Source organism: Trichoderma aggressivum, assembly GCF_033847375.1.
Source record: "Trichoderma aggressivum f. europaeum strain CBS 100526 chromosome Unknown scaffold_001, whole genome shotgun sequence".
Taxonomy (NCBI): Eukaryota; Fungi; Ascomycota; class Sordariomycetes; order Hypocreales; family Hypocreaceae; genus Trichoderma; species Trichoderma aggressivum.
In genome coordinates, this window is record NW_026946367.1 from 1,332,619 (window position 1) to 1,351,051 (window position 18,433).

General features: G+C 51.2%; 7 protein-coding genes across 7 annotated transcripts; 4 read left to right on the plus strand and 3 right to left on the minus strand.

The window, feature by feature from the left end:
• Window positions 1–1,571: 1,571 nt before the first annotated feature.
• Triagg1_358 (uncharacterized protein) lies at window positions 1,572–2,387 on the minus strand (the record flags this gene model as incomplete). The annotated part of the gene is made up of 1 exon (XM_062898576.1): window positions 1,572–2,387. One exon carries the CDS (start codon window positions 2,385–2,387, stop codon window positions 1,572–1,574), a length of 816 nt encoding a protein of 271 aa, XP_062760708.1.
• Window positions 2,388–3,242: 855 nt separating this feature from the next.
• Window positions 3,243–4,829, minus strand: Triagg1_359 (uncharacterized protein; the record flags this gene model as incomplete). Its single annotated transcript, XM_062898587.1, has 3 exons — window positions 3,243–3,524; window positions 3,598–4,649; window positions 4,796–4,829. 3 exons carry the CDS (start codon window positions 4,827–4,829, stop codon window positions 3,243–3,245), a joined length of 1,368 nt encoding a protein of 455 aa, XP_062760709.1.
• Window positions 4,830–6,560: 1,731 nt separating this feature from the next.
• On the plus strand, window positions 6,561–7,324 carry Triagg1_360 (uncharacterized protein; the record flags this gene model as incomplete). The annotated part of the gene is made up of 2 exons (XM_062898598.1): window positions 6,561–6,893; window positions 6,944–7,324. 2 exons carry the CDS (start codon window positions 6,561–6,563, stop codon window positions 7,322–7,324), a joined length of 714 nt encoding a protein of 237 aa, XP_062760710.1.
• A 2,095-nt stretch (window positions 7,325–9,419) lies between these two features.
• Window positions 9,420–10,253, plus strand: Triagg1_361 (uncharacterized protein; the record flags this gene model as incomplete). The annotated part of the gene is made up of 1 exon (XM_062898609.1): window positions 9,420–10,253. One exon carries the CDS (start codon window positions 9,420–9,422, stop codon window positions 10,251–10,253), a length of 834 nt encoding a protein of 277 aa, XP_062760711.1.
• A 720-nt stretch (window positions 10,254–10,973) lies between these two features.
• On the plus strand, window positions 10,974–12,247 carry Triagg1_362 (uncharacterized protein; the record flags this gene model as incomplete). The annotated part of the gene is made up of 4 exons (XM_062898620.1): window positions 10,974–11,300; window positions 11,390–11,523; window positions 11,590–11,766; window positions 11,845–12,247. 4 exons carry the CDS (start codon window positions 10,974–10,976, stop codon window positions 12,245–12,247), a joined length of 1,041 nt encoding a protein of 346 aa, XP_062760712.1.
• Window positions 12,248–14,070: 1,823 nt separating this feature from the next.
• Window positions 14,071–16,729, plus strand: Triagg1_363 (uncharacterized protein; the record flags this gene model as incomplete). The annotated part of the gene is made up of 3 exons (XM_062898631.1): window positions 14,071–14,321; window positions 14,728–15,042; window positions 15,190–16,729. 3 exons carry the CDS (start codon window positions 14,071–14,073, stop codon window positions 16,727–16,729), a joined length of 2,106 nt encoding a protein of 701 aa, XP_062760713.1.
• Window positions 16,730–16,919: 190 nt separating this feature from the next.
• On the minus strand, window positions 16,920–17,826 carry Triagg1_364 (uncharacterized protein; the record flags this gene model as incomplete). Its single annotated transcript, XM_062898642.1, has 2 exons — window positions 16,920–16,938; window positions 16,997–17,826. The coding sequence occupies 2 exons, from the start codon at window positions 17,824–17,826 to the stop codon at window positions 16,920–16,922; spliced, it is 849 nt and encodes a 282-aa protein (XP_062760714.1).
• Window positions 17,827–18,433: the final 607 nt, after the last annotated feature.

The following is an 18,433-nucleotide window of genomic DNA, read 5'->3' on the forward strand; positions in this document are numbered from 1 at the left end:
GATAAATGGGAGAGGAGGGAGGGGGAAAGACAAAGAAAGCGAGCTAAAGAAAGCTGGAAGGGGAGGGAAGACGGAAGAAAAAGAGAGCAACTCTTGTTATGCAGCCAGCAGGCTCTTTTGCTTTGGGAAAAATCGCCAACCAACGCACAAAAAAAACTAGTTGCCTGATAACTGGTTGTTAAAATAACGAAATCCAGCTCGGGAACCTAAAGATAGCTAACTCACCCTATGCATGTGGCTTAAAGCAGCTAAGCTAACCTTCTGTCAAACTTCACGTTTAGTTCGCAGCAGGGATAGCTGGGAAAATGGCCAGGCCCGGCGCACAGCGAGATCGCGGATTCGCTGCCTCTTGCATGTAATCAAATAAAAAGGAAACAAAGAGGCTAGAAGGGTGGGCCTTATAAGCTATTAGTGCCTGAGAAACGAGGCATCCACGCGCATCGGGCTCTATCTATCACTTTTTTAATTAACTCGGGCCCACTTAGAGCCATGCACTAAAGCACCCCTATTGCCTTTGCAGACTGGCTTATAACAAACGACGGGAAACTTATACGAAAATAATAGGCCGGTTTGGCACGCAGTCCGTCACCAACAGCAAGTCGCATCGCCGCCTGCTGCTAATTTCCATGGCGGCCCGTTGCCAAGCAGAGGAGCGCTTAATGCGCGCGCTGAACAAGAGGAGAGCTGTGATGCGCGTGCTGTGCTGTGCCGAAACAGGAGGAGAGGGAGGCGAAATAAGTTGGAGCTTGCCCCGAGTCAAAACGGTCCTACAGTTGCAGAGTCAAAAGAGACATGTGACGATTATTGTGAGCACATGTAATCTAACTTTAGGTAGTAATAGAGGAGAGCGGAACAAAAAAAAACTAAAAAAACAAAATAAAAGTCAAAACAACATACCCCTGTCACGTTACAGCACAGCTACCTACTAGGCACTTAGTCTGCTTAATAGTTGGCACTAAGTAGAAATAACATAGCCCGCTCCGCTGGGTCGAAATGCGACGCCGTAATACGGAGCATTAGTAAAAACTCCACTGCAAACACTCGCAGATAGTATCCTGTCACGGCGTCGGCAGGGGACTTGCTGATAAATTAATTCTCCACGAGCTTTTTAGCAGTGCTACCCAATACTTTATTGCACTCTGGTCTGGTACTAGTACTAAGGTATTGTACTGTAACAATCCCTGCTCACCGTCTTAGATAAGAATGGAAAGCTTAATTGTAACTCCTGATGCATTATTCATTGGCATCCTTTCCCACCGTGTTTCACGACTCATCGTCGCATGACCGTGCTTGTACATGATAGGGCACTAATGCAACAGAGCGGTACGGCACGGGGTACAGGATTCCCTATGCTTGCACGAGATGTCATCTTCAATGCCTAGAAATCTTGAACCTCCATTTCATATTGCTTAGGTGCTAACTCCCTATGAATACTCGTGTGCGTGCTTAATCTTCAACTTCTCACTCTTGCACAGCTGCAAATGCATGTCGTCAGTCATAATCATAAACCCTTCCATCTCGGCAAAGTTCAGCAAAGCCCAGCAAAGTCCAGCAAAGTCCAGCAAGAGTCGTCAACCACGGGCAAAGCACAACGCTCCAGAAACCAGGTTCGCAGCCAGTCCAACAGCATCCTCAAGCGACTCAATCTTCTCCTTCCGAGTGCCCACCCCAGCCTGATCCTCCTCCCTCATTGGGCCCTCCCATTCCGGTGCTTGTTTCTTGATGCTCGAGGTGTATTCGTCCGCCCAAAAGGTGGCCTTCAACGCCGCTGCGTCCATCCCCCATCTCAAAGATGCTCTCTCCAAAAGAAAGTCCACCGACCTCCACCAGTCGCATCGCAGCTTGAGAGGTCGCGTGTACCGTCCCTTGCCGCGTTTGTTGAGCAGCGCCCGGTGAGGCGCGGGGAATGAGCCAAAGAAATCCTCTCGGGCATATCGAGGCAACGCTGGCAGTCGGGCGAGTCGTTCCATGATGATCTGCTGGCGGTGGTAGACGAGATAAAAGTACCGCTGCTCCCAGACATCGTTGTTCCATTTGCGCTCGCCATCTCGAGTCCTTTTCTGGAGGTATGGATACGTGGGGACCTCCGCTAGTCCAGCTTCCATGGCTTGCTTGTGACGTTCTCGCCAGGCGTGGAAGCCGGCATCGCTGTGATAAATCAGCATCTCGAAGAGAACTATGGTATCATCCAGGTCTCGCAGTAGCCGGCCCTCGTTGATGTGGTTGTGGCAAGGCAGGTTATCCCATGGCCCAAATAGCTTCGCACAGAGGGCATCCTGCTGATCCCATTTGGGATTGACTGGAGGAAGGATTTCCGTTGGAGCAAGGTCCGCAGGTGGGATGCTCTCCAGGGGCATCACAGTGCCTTCAGCCTCTTCCACTTTCATCTTGACGCAGAAATGATAATGAAAGCCGGTCGGGATAGAGGTGCAGAGATAACGCTGTAGGGATCAAGATAGAAATGGTGTTGGTGGGTGAAAATGGATACCTGCATCAGCACACATCGGATAGCAGTGCTTCAGTAAAAGAAGGAAAAGATGTCACGAGCAGCGCGAAGATGCTTTTATATAGCAGAGGGGGGAGGGCGGGAACGAAGGGGAGCGTCTGGTGATTGAGCAAGTTCTATTCACTAACCTGACTTCTGGGCAGCTTTGGCCGCCAACGGGCTGCTGTGCCACAAACACAATCCATGCCGAGACGAAATAGAAGATTGGACAAGAGTCAGGCTGTTTCTTGCCTTTTAATTGTCAATAGAGCAATGGAGAAAGAGCAAATGCCGGGCGTGGCTCTTGGGCAGGTGAGCTCTGATTCACTGCCGGATATAAACATCGATATCAAATGTAATCCCCTCCCCCTTTATCATTGGGGAGTCTTTATCGATCCATCTCGTACGACCACGGCCACGGCTTAGTACATTTTCGAATGAATGGACACATTCATCTGTGGCTATTCTCTGGCCTCATACGCCATTCACTTGGGCATCAAAGATTAGATTCAAATTTCTTGTCTTAGAATTGGATTATTGAGAATTGGATACCTAATACCTTGCCCCTCCCCTACAGCTTGATGCCCTGGTAGTACCTCGCCAAAATTTTGTTGATACAATGTAAAAAAAGGTTTCCAAACGCCTCATGATCTCCAGCCATCATTAAAGAATCTACTAGTAGGTGTAAGTTTCCATTAGGGCTCAATCATTGCTGGGATTCCATCGATGCAGCTGCTGGCCCCAGAATTCACGTGCTTCACTCTCCAACACAGGCGACCAGCAGCTTCTGGTAGTCGCCAGATGTCTCTCCTCTGATACGAGAGGCTAATGGCTTCTTGTACCGATGCTGGTAGGCCCCCTTGACGTTTGCAAGCTCGTTCCGATCCCAGTGGAAACGGATGGTTCGAGAAATGAGCAGATGATCTTTGGTGCCCAAGCCGGCCATGGAATCCTCCAAAAGCTGTGCAGCGTGCATATATTTATCAACAGCATGGCGAAGTTGAAACAAGAGAGCCTCTCTCATATGGCCCGAGAATTCCTGTAGGATATTAGCTTATGCGCGAAGCGGCGAACGGTCTGATGGAATAGACCAAAGGCAAAGGGGTACTTACGCTCGCAAGTACGGTATCCAAGTCGCGGTTGAACTTTTGCTTGTAGGTATGGGCGACAGCTCGGATCTGGTTGTCGTTTCTGTTGCTTAAAATGCTGCAAACCAGAATCTCGTCGGTGCCAACCTTGCCCTCGGTCGCCCTGTAGATGTTCATGACGTCCTCTTCTACCTGCTGTGGATTTACTGGTGCCGAGTCCTCGGCCCGGTTAGCAGCCAGCACGATCAAGAAGTGCCTCTCCGTCTTGAAGCTCAGTTCACCCTTGACATCGTTCTCCAAGCTTCGTCGGAATGTATGCTGATAGGCGCTCTTGATAGCTCTCAGGTCGGCGTTGGATCTCGACAATAGAATATCATTCATGACGACCTCCTTAGTTCCCGGGCCCGCCATGGCATCGAACAGGTTATGAATGTCAGCCAGCAGTGGACCACGGGCAAGCTGCACCAGACCAAATTCGAACCAGCTCCTTGTCTCGCTCTTTATATCCTCTACCAGCCTGCGCTTGAAGGTGCGCTCGTAAGTGGATCGAATCACCTCAATCTGTAGCGGGTCTTTTCGCGAAAGAACATTAATCAGAGTCTTCTCGTCCGTTCCAAAGCCTTTCATGGCCCCGCGCAAAGCCTGAGCATCTGGGGTGCCGTCCCATTGAATGATCTGGGGCGCGCCATAGCCAATAGATGGCGGCGTAGGCTGTGCCGGAGGAGCTCCATAAGGCGCCGGGGAAGGGGCACCGTAATGCCCTCCATGCTGTGGAGGAGGCGCTCCATATTGGCCTGGAGGAGGCGCTCCGTAGGGTTGTTGGTGTTGAGGAGGAGGAGCCCCGTATTGCTGAGGCGGCGGCTGTCCGTAGGGCGCTTGTGGTGGGGGATACTGGCCGGGAGGGGGCGGGGGAGACTGGTAATATCCTCCCTGCTGAGGGGGAGGAGGCTGGCCGTACTGCCCTTGCTGGGCTGGAGGATATTGCCCATGAGGAGGAGGGTACTGGCCCTGCTGAGGAGGATATTGGCCCTGTTGAGGAGGGGGATACTGGCCATAGCCCTGGGGAGGCGGCGGTTCTGCGATGTGTTAGACTGTGATCATGGGGTTAAGCTAGTAGAGGATTGCGCGTCGCCGTCATCGCACAAGAAAGACTGCGCGGCCAAAGCCAGCTGGTTCGCGAAAAGAACAAAAAAAAAGTCCATTGATTGGGGAGGCTACTTACGGCCGTAGGGCTGGCCATATCCTTGATAAGACATATTGCAGTGGTTGGTTCCGCGGCGAGTTCTGCGATGGGAGGCGCAACGGTGGTGACGTCGTAGGTGCTGGAGATGAAGTTTCCAGGTGGACGAAGGAACTGGGTGAAATCGGCTTATGTACCTTTGTGCCACCTGCCTATGAGTACCATCTGTGCAAGTTCCGCGCAGCTAGCCGCAAAGTTAGCAGCAAGACGTAACGACTGGAGCTTGTTCGCGCACGATCTGCCTTGCGTGAGAATAAGCAAATAAGGTAGAGCCCACAGTTCATCCCTGGCGAGGCATTAGCCCTTATTGGCGTGAAAGAGAGGGTCGTGGCTGTGTCTTCGGTTCGTGGGACGTCATGCAGCTTGTGAGCCTTGCAAATCACCTGCTCGCCGCCACAAAGACAGACAAGAAGATGTACGTGTAATTGCGCGTTTGATGTCATGTTTGAAATCAGTTGAAATCATCCCGAACTGTTCGACATGTCCGCCTGCTTTATTCCATACGGCATCCATCGAGACGGGTCCGTCTAGCAGCAAGTACTCCGTAATAGTGCTGGGCTATATTCTCCGTATAGTCCGCGTCAAACTTGATTCCACAATTAACACCGCTGCAAGAATTTGTCCGACTTCACTAACAGGCAGGTGGACCGTCATCAGCTTACTGATCGCTGCTGTCCGGCACTTCCAATTGCTATTCATCACTTCAACTCCTTTTTGGTACTCGTACTGCAGACAACACTTGATGCGAGGGGATTTTGATTATAAGCTTCTTTGTCCGCGGTGGGTCGCTTTACTGTGGGATTTTGCAGGTCAAGGCCCATGCAGTCATCAATCAATGCAAGGGACAACGAGCCTCCATGGGTGTTCTGTTAAGCGCTGTGGCGGGCTTCGTTCGACATCCGGGACACCGCCACACACATTGCGCAAGCGACATGGCTGGAACAAGTAAACGCCACAGCCGTGGCTTGGAAATGATCTCAAACGTCGTTTCTTCTTTGATGGACAAATGATGGCATGGATGTGTCGAGTGTTGCTTTGATAATCCCCTGAGGGTGCGCAGGGACAGAAATAGCACAGCCGAGAGCCATCAAAGGACCTGGAAGTACTCCGTAGATGCTGCAATGTCACGTGCGCGTTGCTTCTCACTGCCGTGGACATGTTCACCTCATGCCCGAAATACCAGAACATGTACTGGATGTACCTGCATTTGAAGCTTATACGTACAGCAAGGCAGAGATGCAGATCAAAGTGGTGGTCAAATGTCGAGTACAGAGGCATTGACTCGTATGAGCGTCGTCCATCAGTTTATAGAGGGCCGCTCACTACAAGGTCCCCTGTAATAGCCCGCTGCCACAGCCTTCATAGTGCTCAAGCGCGTGCTGTATCCCCGACTCTCCATTGCCCCACTGCACGGCTTACCTTCTGGATCCCCTTGCGCTGTCGATTTGGCGGCCCGGTCCCGAGACCAGCCTCCGGAATTCCCAGCCACCAGCCATCGCATTTCCATCCGCGCCTTATAGGATTCGGCCACAGTGGCAGCCGCCCAACATGCTGATGCTGCTCTTCTCCGCTCCCCTCCTATCACATTCCTCCATCCAGGCAAACCGCTAAGCGATCGAGTACGAGTACGGCTACATCGTTTTGCTCTGCATTCCCATTCCTCGTCTCTTAGCCGCTTTCAGCCTCCCTGCATGCCTGCCTTATAACGCCGTTGGAAGAGCCAAGAGAGAAGAGAAGCTTCTTCAAGATGCGTGGCGGTCTCTCTCTGATCCTTGCTCTCTCTACATGCCTATCCATAACAGCTGCTCTCCCTCAGCCCGCGCTGGTTCTCCGAGGGTCACCGGTGAACGACCACAAGAAACCTAAATACTCTGTCGTGCCGCTCGAGCCAGGAGAGGGAGATCCGCCGGGCGGTGGGGGAGGAGGAGGCGGAGGAGGCGGTGGTGGTGGTACCGTCACGGTGATTGAGACTGTTGTCGAGACCAAAACTCCTGCTAAGACGGTCACCGAGACGGCCAAGGCCTCTACGATCACCCGCACGGTACCGACGACGGTGTCGATTGTCGACATCACGGCAGACGTGACCAAGACGATCTTCGTCACCCCCTCTCCCACCTCTCACAAACATAGCAAAACCACTGCGTCGACGACAGTCACCACCCGACCGCCTGTGACGAGCAAGACCTCGAAGACAACTTCTACCTCGAAGGCTACCACTTCCAAGGCTGTTACTACATTATCTCGAAGCACCTTGAAAACAACGTCGTCGACTTCGGCGCCGCAAAGCAGCTCTTATCGAACCACTTCCTCGGCGTCTCAGACGACGAGCACGTCCAGTACAACTGCATCTGGTGTGACTACCACGCCAATAATATACCCAATCCCAACTCTTCCACCGCCAACCAACTCTACGATATCGCGGCCCAGCTCCACGACATTGCCGTCAAGCTCCACGACATCGCAGTCCAGCTCCACGACATCGCAGTCCAGCTCCACGACATCGCAATCTAGCTCTACGGCATCGTCTACAACATCGTCTTCCTCTTGGGTGACCACAACAGTCCTGTCGAGCACTACTTCTTCCTTTACCACCATCTATACCCCTTCATCTACCAGCACAAATGATAACGGCCAGTGGCACACCACGTACCCTGCCTGGAACGGGACAGCCCTACATCGTTTCAGATGAAAATCATAACAGGTAACCAGTGAGACAAGACTCGTCTCTAACATACAATCGTACATATTGAAACTTCGAGGAACATATCCGGCTTCTACCAAGGAGTACAAGAAGATACAGCGGAATATTCAGGGGCATAGACTGCATCGCATCTAAGTTTCTGGATATTTTTGCCTTTTTTTTGCATTTGCATCTGCATTTACTGTTTTCCGTTTTTTTTTTTTTTTTTTTTTTTTTTTTGCTTTACTGAATAATGATAATGCTATCAAAGACGAATGGATCCGGATGTTTGCATGGAGAGCCTCACTGCCGCGAGGAAGCAAACTTTTCGTGAGAGATGGCAGGGGTTCTCTCCCGGCTGCTGCAACGCAAACCAAGAGCTGGGTCGTGTTGCCGCTTAACGTGTAACTCATGAGATGGTTGAATAACTCAAGAGATGGTCGGATACAGAAAGGGGGGCGAGGATGGATCAGGGATTAAGCAACGAGTGAAAGATGGTTATGTAGCGATGGTCTTTATGCTTTGGATTGCCAATATTATGCTATTTTTTATGATGAGCCTCAAGTTGCGAGAAATCAGCATTGTGTAACCGCCATGGCGCTACTGAAGTTTGTTCCATCTTCTAGATCACGGACAGCTGCATACGAGCACGCATTCTCATGCACCCGCCCGAGCAAGACAATATTAAGCGCCTTAGCTGATACAAGACAACAATCTGATGCCCCGGGGCGGACAATGGGAATCCTTCTGGGCTATCCGATTATTTCAATCAAACATATTTCCCCTCGAAGCTTTAAGTACCGAGGTAGGTCAACAGCTTTTTTCTCTCTTCCTTCTTTCTGTCCATCTTGCATCTACTTCTCGACTCAATTATATCTTGTTGGTGTATTCTCACAGAGTCTTTGCGTTGAGCGTTTTAATAACACACGCACAATCTGTACGTCTCACTAGAACCTCGATCCTTATTCGTGTCTAACATGCTGAACTAGGAACATCCTCTATTCTTTCCACGACCTTACACTACCCAAGACAGAGCTGAAAGGCTGCGACAATTCAAGCTTCGACAACCCGCTGTATGGATTTCATCCTCCATTACCCTCTAGCAACAACTCTTCCCTCTTGGTCCGACTCAGAGTCTTGGAAGATGGCTTCTCTTCCCCCAAGCAGCGTCGATGTCAACATGGAGACTATAGTGGTGGCATCGTGTCTAGGTGGAGGCATGCTTCTCGCTACGGCTCTCATCGTCACAATCATGCTTGTGAAGAGGAGGGCGCGGCTAAGGAAGCTCCAAGAGAAGGATATTAAGATGGAGGCCACCAAGGCTTGGGCAAGACAAGTATGAGGATGGAATCATGGATGGCTTTGTTGCGAGAGGAAAGGGGATCGAGTCAAGTTTTTTTTTTTCAATCGTCTCATTGCGAGAACTGCATTACAATCTGATGATAGTATGGCTATTTGGGCAGCTCAAACTAGGTAATTAAGCCATGATTCACCTCCTGGAGAGTGTGCATCACAATCACAATCGATATTTTTTGCTGGCACATCATGTCGCCACCGTCTCACCCATTCAGAGGCAAAACCATGAAGCTATTCAGCGACTTGTCAAACGCTCCAATAGAATACATCCACGTCTAAAGCGGACCCCACAAGGCACCGATTCGCTCGAGATGCCTCGATTCAGACTTTTTTTGCTGTAGAAAAGTAAAAACTTTCTTTATCTCTATGCAAGCTTTTTAAAACCTTGATAGGCGGAATCGCTTTCCAAGTAGTGGAAGATAAAAGACAAGCTCTCCGGAGAACACTGGGCTTTTGGGCATACCGAATGCTGCAACTTGCAGTCGCTCACTCACTTACTCACTCTCAACAACACCTTGCAAAGATTACACGTCGAGCTCGAGCTCGAGCAATTACAGTCTTCCTGTCAGAATGAAAGACCCTGGTCTGTTGGTTCCTGGCTGGGCACTCTTGGCCCGCGTAGCTGCTCCCCCGATGCTCACGCGCGACGAGCCTACGCTGGAGACGTTATCTCGCACCGGCTCGCACAACGGCTCAGATGCTGGTTCTGACCTCCATCCAGAACCTCATCCAGATTCTCTTTTAGATGTTCATCCCGATGTTCATCCTGATATTCATCCAGACGTTCGTTCAGAGTCTCGTTCGGAGCCCCATTCAGCAGATACTATTCCAGATCTCCCCTCAGATCTTTATTCAGACCTCCATTCAGAACTTTATCCAGATGATCTTTTAGATGTTCATCCTGATTCTCGCCCTGAGTCTCGTTCGGAGCCTCATTCAGACTTTCTTTTAGATCTCCGTTCAGATCTTCATGCAGGCCCTCGTTCGGATCTCCGTTCAGATTCTCTCTCAGATATTCACCCAGATTCTCTTTTAGAGTTTCATCTAGACACTCGCTCAGAACCTCAGCCGGTACGGCTCACGGGCGGGATATGTTCTCCGGAGGGTCAATGGAATTGCATGACAACTTCATGGCAGCGATGTGCAAGCGGCATGTGGAGCGCTGTGATTCCATGTGCGGCGGGGACGATCTGCCAGCCGTCCGGACTTACGGATTTCATTACCATTGAGCACGATCCAAGTATCATCACCGGTCATGGAGATAATGGCCATGCAAGCGATGGCAAGGCCGATAGCGGTCGTGATAAGAGCGGGAAGAAGAGCCTTGGCCTCAGAAACTCACCCGGCCTAGTCTTACTCGTTGGGGCTGTTGTGACGGGGTTTTCTTGGGGTTTTCTTGTGTGAATCGCGATTGGCAAGCTTTATGAGGAGCAAGGCATCAAATTAGCTGCGTAAGTAAAACACATCGTGAGAACGAACTTAGCTAGCTTCGGTGGAGAGCAAATAATTCCAGCGGGAAAATATCCGCCACTGCGGCGTGATTCCTGCAGGCCACATGTGCTCGATACATAGATACACCCATGATTTCATATCCGCAAATTGGGACGCTATTGATATCGCAATAGATGGTAGACCGCAGCGCCATATCAGAAAAGTGCAAACCAATTTATATGAAGCCAAAAGGGTGTGTACGGAGTTGGCGCACGTTTGAAGCTCAAGCTCCGCTCCCCAAACTTCGTGAATATTTCCTCTTCCAGTAGCCTCACCCGCCCATATAAGACGTGCCCGGGTCCTACCCACAACACGTACCTCATATCGTATGTGCGCTTAGATGAGGTGGGCTTATCTGGCCGTGGTTGAACATGCTATATTTGGCATATCCTCTCGGTGTGCATGGACATGCATCCGCCTTGCAACAGTTGCGCCGGCGGAAACGGATCCGCATGAATCTCTTTGGTGCCCGCTACCGCGCTCCTCTTTTTAGCTGGCTGTCGTGATTCTGGATTCCTTTTCTTTCCCCCCCTCCTATTTCAATTAATAAGGCTGAAGAAGAAGAAATCCCTCTGGCAAGAGGACAGTCTTTGCAAGTTCAGCTTCAAAAGAGCTGCGAAGAAGACCGAAAACATGGGGTCAAAGGGGACCATCATCGTCACGGGAGCCAACGGCGGACTTGGCTCCGCCATCGTGCAGAACATCCTCGGCACTCCAGAGCTGGCCTCGAACTACACCGGCGTGTATGCTGTGCGAAAGGCCGCGACGGCGACGAAGCTCAACGCGGCGCTGTCTCGGGCCCCGGCAAATCACAAGCATGAGACGGTGGCAGTCGATCTTGGTTCATTGGCGGATATCAGAAAAGTGGCCACGGACATCAATGACAAGGTGGCCAAGGGCGATTTGCCTAGGATCCGGGCCCTGATCTTGAATGCCGGATATCAAGACCACGCGGGCATTGTGAGTTTACCTTCTCGTACATTTATACTGCCAACCCTGCAGTACTCAGTTTGGCTTCATCGCTTGGTTATTGACGTGGGGTATTCCAGGCCATGAGCAGAGATGGCTTCGAAATGTCATGGCAAGTCAACTTTCTGTCCAATCTGCTCTTGTCGCTGCTCCTCCTCCAGAGCATGGATGCGCAAGAGGGCCGCATTCTCCTTATTGGCAGCTGGGCCCATAAGTAAGTATAAAAACATATCATCAAAAGAGCACAGCGAAGGAGTCCCGAAGCTGAATCCCCCCACAGCATAGAAGACAAGCGCAACGATGTAACGGCCGCATACAAGGATCCCAGATACCCAACTCTGTATCCAGGCGTAGAAGCTCTTGCCAAAGGTGAATGGAGCAGACCAGAAGAAGACCCAACGACCAACTCGGGTTTCCGCCGATACGGGGCCAGCAAGCTCTGCGCCATAATGTTGTGGTGAGAAGCATCCTTTCCCTCCCTTTTATTTCATTCGGGTTTTCAAAGAGTAGTCCGCCACTGACCATGCTCTTACAGCGAGGAATTGGCAAGCCGCATAGCCAAGGATCCCAAGCTGAGCAACATCTCCGTCATCGACTTGGACCCGGGCGGCATGCCCACCGGCATTGCCCGCAGAGCTGGCTTTCTCATCAGCTTCGTCGTCATGAAGCTCGTGCTGCCCGTCATCACCGAGGTGAGCGTGCGAGTGAAGCCCAATGGCGTCCTCAGGGCTCCGTGGAAGAGCGCTGCGGACGCCATCAGGGCTTGCTTCGAGATTGAGGCTCACCGCGGCGAGGTGTTGCATCTGGACGGCACGGCGACGGATCTGCTGGTCGCAAAGGAGGCAAAAGACGAGGCGAAGAGAAGGGAAGTGTGGGAATACGGCTTGAAGGCAGCGCACATTGAAGAAGGGGACACTGTTTTGGTGGATTGGAAGTAGGCAGCAAGAGCCGGACGGGATACGCACCTGGTCACAGACAGGCTTGGAATACCTGTAGTTTTGTACGAGCCAAGATTGATATGCACACGGTATATGCAATTACATGTATACAAGTCACCTTGCTGCCAATGTTAGTGTCATGTTAAAATCTCATGTAATCCTAAATGGAGGACAGTATGAGATTGTTTGTCCATTGCCATAACAACACACCTATACATGTATATAGAAGATGGACAACCCGTCATCAAATCTCTCTCATTGGTGGGAGTTACTCCCGATTCGATCGTTATCCTTCTTATTAGTATCAGCACCTACCAATAGGAGCATCCAGTGTTCGATCGGATCTGTCTTCTCCTTCTGGAAACTCGACACCGAACATTCAAAATCGATGCGTGATTTCGACCAGGACCCCTTGCGTCTGATGTAAGGCACTAGGGCATGAAACAGACGCCGTCATTTTCAAAAGACGAGATGGGAAATGGCACTAAGAATAGATGGAGGCGAGTAAGATTTCTTCCGGGGCACCGATCTGTGCTCCAAGGCCCCATACAGTGGGGAGATGACGCCGTGATAACTAGTACTCTGAATCGGTGTTGAGATTAGATGATGTCAAGAAGCATCAATTCAATGGTGACGATGCAAGTCATAGACCTCTATTAACACACTCTGGTCGACTCGGTACTCGGATACTCTTCATCTGTTCGAGTGCGTAGAGTAGCAAAGGTCTTCGGTTCATATCAGCCGTCGTAAGACCAGAGCAGACAATGGCCTGTTCTGTTGGCCCCCCTTGGATATGTAGTCTATCGGAGAGATGTTTCATGTTTCTTAAGCAGCCCGCTTGCGATATCCGATTGGAGGTGCCAATAACTTCAAGGATTCGAGAGAATAGGGAGCCCCCACATCGAGTCCGTCCAGTCCAGCGTCGCCGTTTCAATCTCATCTGCACCAGCACTCGCATTCGCATTCGCAGTTCCTTCTTCTGTGCGCCGTTCGTGGTTACATTCGATGCAGTGTCCCTTTGGCTGTGTCTGTAAATGTCTCTAGTATTACCAGCAGCCACTCAATTGGCGCCGAAACGCATCTGTGACAGTGTCCCCCCTGGTCCTCGAGCTGCCGTCGGCGCGTCAATTGGTTGGTGGGCAAAGGTCTGCCGCTAGGGATGCCACTCTCGTGCATCCACAGGCTGCAGATCAAGGCGTCTGTCCGTCTGGTGATGAATGATGACGGGCGGCAGTTTAGTCGGGCAGGCATATAAACTTGAGGTGTCCATACTAAAGGTGTCCAGGTCAACTAATGAAAGGTCCATCCATTGATCCATTGAAAGAAGACTGCCGATCTGCTGGGAGAAGAGGAAGGTCAGCTGTACCGCCTTCATGTTAGCAGCCTCTTTCTGTGTCAAGTAAAGAGCAGCCTCATTTCAGCTGCATCGCGTCTGACACGCACCTTGCCCGTCATCGAACTTTAATTTCCTCTCAACTATCATCCAATCCCATCCGCACAGTCTTTTTTCTCCCCCCATATCAAATCAGATTGATCTCAACTGTTTACTGGCTCCGGGTTCTCAGTGCTCACAAGTCTCAGCCGAATCGATCATCGCGCCAGTCTCGCATTCCTGCAACGTTGAGAACGGATGCACGGCTAAACAGGAGCTGAGACCTGTCTGACACAAACCGCTGCGAACGAGCACCAGCTGCCCGCAACCAGTGCGCCTGTGGCAGCTCCCACGGGCACTAAAGCACCGCGGTTCCCCCCCGCTAGCATCCCCTGGAAAAGCCGTGCACCCAAAAATACAGCGCCCAGTCCAACAATCAGCCATTGACACCATGTGGGACCGCGCCCGAACCTCTGCCACAGCGGGTCTCGACAGGCTGCACCGGCCCTCTCGCCGGCACCTTAAAGACGGCCCCAGCACAGACAAGCCAGAGATTTATCTGTACGAGTACAGCCCTGCCAATGCTCTGGGCATCGCCGTCTCCAGCTTCAACTCGAGATATCATCACGGACACCAGAAACCGCAGAGGCCAGAGAGGCCAGAGATAGTACACGATAAGCCTTCAACCGCGGGAATTGGAATGTACGTACATCTATCTCCCGAGTTACGACTGGAATTCGCTTGTCTGGCCGTGGCTGCGTCATGCACAATGCTATCTCCATCCTATCCTATTGATCCTACCTTGTGTGCTGCGTTGCCACTTTGTTTTGCTGCGTCATTCGCCCGAGAGCACATGCCGGTTCGTTGGTCAAGGGCACAGCCTTGGGCGAATGCGCGTCAATCAAGGAAACAAAGGCAAAAAAACAAGGCCATGGCCCATCGTGCATCGGGCTATTTCCCCATCACCGTTGGTTGGTCGCATGATGCTGCTACTACAACCCGCCGGCTCGCGCTATCTGCACTGCCCACTGCCTGTTGCTCAGTCCATTTGATTTGTTTGAAATAGCCAACAAACGGCTTGCGGCTGACGTGAACATCCTTTCCCCAGTTCCAGATTTCCAACAGACGATCCGGCTGATTTTGCAGACGCATCGTCGCGCATCGCCTTTGAGCCGCCACCGAGGAACCCTAGACGATTATTGCGAGTGCGACAAGACTCCAAGGATTGCGCACCAGCATATCCATATCCCGAACTTCAGATCGTGACCGATTCGGAATCCACCTCTACTAGCGACGGAGACGGATACTCTTCGTCCCCGACCTCCAATTTCAAGCTGGCTTCGACATATTCGAGGCGGCGCCTTCCAGCGCTCGACCAAATCTCTCCTCCAAGCTCGCCGGAAATCGGCGCTTTCAAGAACAAGTAAGTGCTTTGTATCAATGGTGGCGCTTTGAACGGTTCACCATTTCATCTATTTCCATTGAACAACGAACAAAGAACTCGGGCCTATCTGGGTTTCAACCGTGTTTCAATACTAGTACTAGTACTAACAAAGGGTTGCCTGCTCAGCGCGCCTGTCTCTCCCCTAGACGACGATGATGCCGACTTTTCTCGAGAGTATCCTTTTAGAGGACAGCAGCCCACACAGTCCTTCACGACACAGCGCCAAATGAGCCATGTTCCCGCTCCCGCACATCAATACACTGCCTACCAACCCGCTCCGAACATGTACGATACATCTTTCGAGAACCCAAGAAGCCTCGAAGACGTGCCGGCCCCTATGCCGCAAGGCGCAATACCGCGGAGTACCAAGATGCGCATAAAGGTTCCAACTGACACTTCGGCGGTTGCACAGCGATTTCGCTTTCTCACCAAGGGCAAGTCGGAGCCATCAGAGAATCTGGCCGATCGACCAAGGCAAGGCGAGGCGCCGCCCATTCATATCCCACGGAGGAGCAGCAAGCGTGCAAGCCGCACCCCAAATGGCCTTCGAAACATATCAGCTCCCCTGCCACCTATCCAGTCTGGCACCAAGTTGGAAACGCCTCCGCGCCAGCCAGCAGCCACAGATCGCGAGCTGCTTCCGTCCTCACTGGCTCCAAAGCCACTGAACATAACACCAGCATCCAAGGTTGCATCGCAGAATATCAATGCTAACAATGGTGGTAATGCGCTTCCTACGCCGCCTAATCATGACTACCCGGCTCCGTTATCCATACCATCAGCTCGGTCACAGTCACCTGCTGGCCCAGATTTGACCCCTACCGGGCCTAGGATCATCAAGAGGAAGCCGCCACAAACTCACCAAGCCCAACCTTCGGCGCCGTCCAACCTGTCAAGTTCAAGCCCAGCATACATCAATCCTCCTCCTCGGAGAGCCTCGGCCGCAGCCGTCACCGGGCTCCACGAAGCCCCCCTTAGACGCGCCAATACGGATGAAACGTGGATGCAACCTCCATCACGCTTCAGTGTCACTACTTACGCTACATCGAACGCAGGGACTCCTCCACAGGCTGCTGTGGAGCAGATGCCTGCAAACGCACCGGTCACTACCCCGGTGATGAGCCGTCCAGGTCCATTTGCGAAGCGGAACAATGCCCATACTCCTATAACGATTCCTAAACAGAGGGCATACATGTCCAGCCCATATGGAATCGATAACCAGATGGCGACGTCGAGCGAAGTAACTCTGAGTGAACCGGGCCGCGCCCGAGCCGGCAGCAACACGGGGTCCACTGGCCGGAGCTCCATCCTGTCTACTGCCAAGCCGCTTCCACCCGCGCCTCCGGAGTTGGCACCAGCACCCGATGACAGGATTGCGCAACTAAATGCCGCTCTCTCAGCACTGGCTCACCGCAGAGTCAACATCAACAAAAGTATTCAACAAATGACGGAGCTGATGCCGCGAGATAACCTGATGGCCAGCGCAGAGGTGCTCCGAAAGAGGGAGGTTGAGAAGCAAAAAGTAGAGGGGCTGAGACAGGAGCTGGCCGAGATTCAGCACGAAGAGTATGACCTGGGCCTGAAGCTGCATAGGGCTTACAAGCGTCAGGAAAAGGATGCGGAGTTTGAGGTCACTGGCCTGTGGGTGAGAAGGATTACAAGCTGATTGGCGACGTGACTTGCTGAGCATGGCGCTGGGAATTGTTTGGTGGGTTTTCTTATTCTTTGCTGGTCAAGAAATTTGGGACATGTACGAGTATGGGTTGAAAAGGGCATAATCCGGCGTAGCACAAGGATATAGGATCAAATTATGAGAATTGGTCTAACCATTACTGCTATCTATATATCTATCTTTTTTACATATTTTCATTGTGCCTAGCTCAACCAGGAGAGTATCCAAAATATGCATAACAAGCACACAAACAGAACATACAACTCGCCAAAGGACAGCAATATTGCCCAAAGGATGAAGTGCAGGGCGAAAATGGCGATGGCGGGGCCGTATAGGTTGCCGAGGACTATGAACATTGACAAGATCCGGCGGAATGGTTCAAGACTGCGCTTGATGAGGAGGGTAAGGCGGATACGTGTGATGTATAAAGTCAAGCTTGCTTCGTCATAGAGTGATATGATAATATCGAGGTACGGTAAACATACGCTGTAGAAGTGAAGTGTGTAGAGTATGGAAAGTTGCACAAACTCTTGTAGACGGAGGAGTTGCGCTTGAATGAAGACGACCACAGAGCATGTCCAACTTTGTCGAGGCTGTAATATTTCCTCGGTCTGAGGACAAACAGTCGGGCTGTCAAAAATGTCGGACAAGGTTTCTAAAGACTTGTAAGGCTCAGGCTTAGAATCCATCTCGAGCTCATCATCAGTGAGACTGTCCTCCTTCTCATCCTTGTCCCGGGAGACCCCATCGAGCTGAGTTGCATGAATATGAGCTGCTAGATTCCGCACACTAAACCTCACAGACTCTGCAAGCTCTGCATAAACTGGTAAAAGCGCGTGCTTCGCGGACTGTGCGAATTTAGCAACGTAGTGCAAAAAGTAAATCGCCGCGAGGAGGCCGTGGGCGAGGACGAGGAGCGCGAGGTTCTGTACGAGGGGCCAGGGCGAGGTGCGGTGGGCGAGGAGGTTGCAGATGAGCGTGTAGAGGACGAAGAGCCTGGAAGTTGTTGTTGACGGGGGGAAGTGGGCTGGGCAGAGGCGGTAGAGGAGGATGAGGATGAGGAGGGGGGTGAGATGGATGAGGAGGGACATTGTTTGGGTTTGTTTTGGCGGGGGAGGATTTTCATGGTGAGTTTTTTTTTTATTTTGCGTGTGTTGGTATATTTATATTTATGTTTCTGTTTCTGTGTTTGTATGGGTATGCTTTGATATGTTGTGTGTTTTGTTGGTGGAGGTTGTGAACAAAGGTGTTGAACGGCGTTGAAGGAGTTGGTTGTAGGGTATGTGGTTGTTTGGCTTGTATGGCTGTTCAACGTTGAACTACAAAGAGCTTGGTTCACGAGCAACACTTGAACGGCTATTCAACGTCCTGTGTGTGTGTCCAATACTACCTAGTTGAATATAATTATAGTAGCAAATACTAGAAAAGAATACCTATAGTAGGAGATACTAGAGGGATGTAGTTATAGTAGTAACGACTAGAGGAGTATAGCTACAGTAGCAGAAAGTAGCAATAGTAACAATAGTATCTATTGCTAAAAGAACATAAGAAGACTCAAACACGTGCACATGCAATTCCAAAATTAGCTTGCTTTCAAAGAAATTATATGCATTCATATCGCCCACGTGGGCCGCGCCTCTTTATCTCGTCAATCGCCTGGATATACACAGCTCGATCCTAAAAGGGTGTGTACTATGC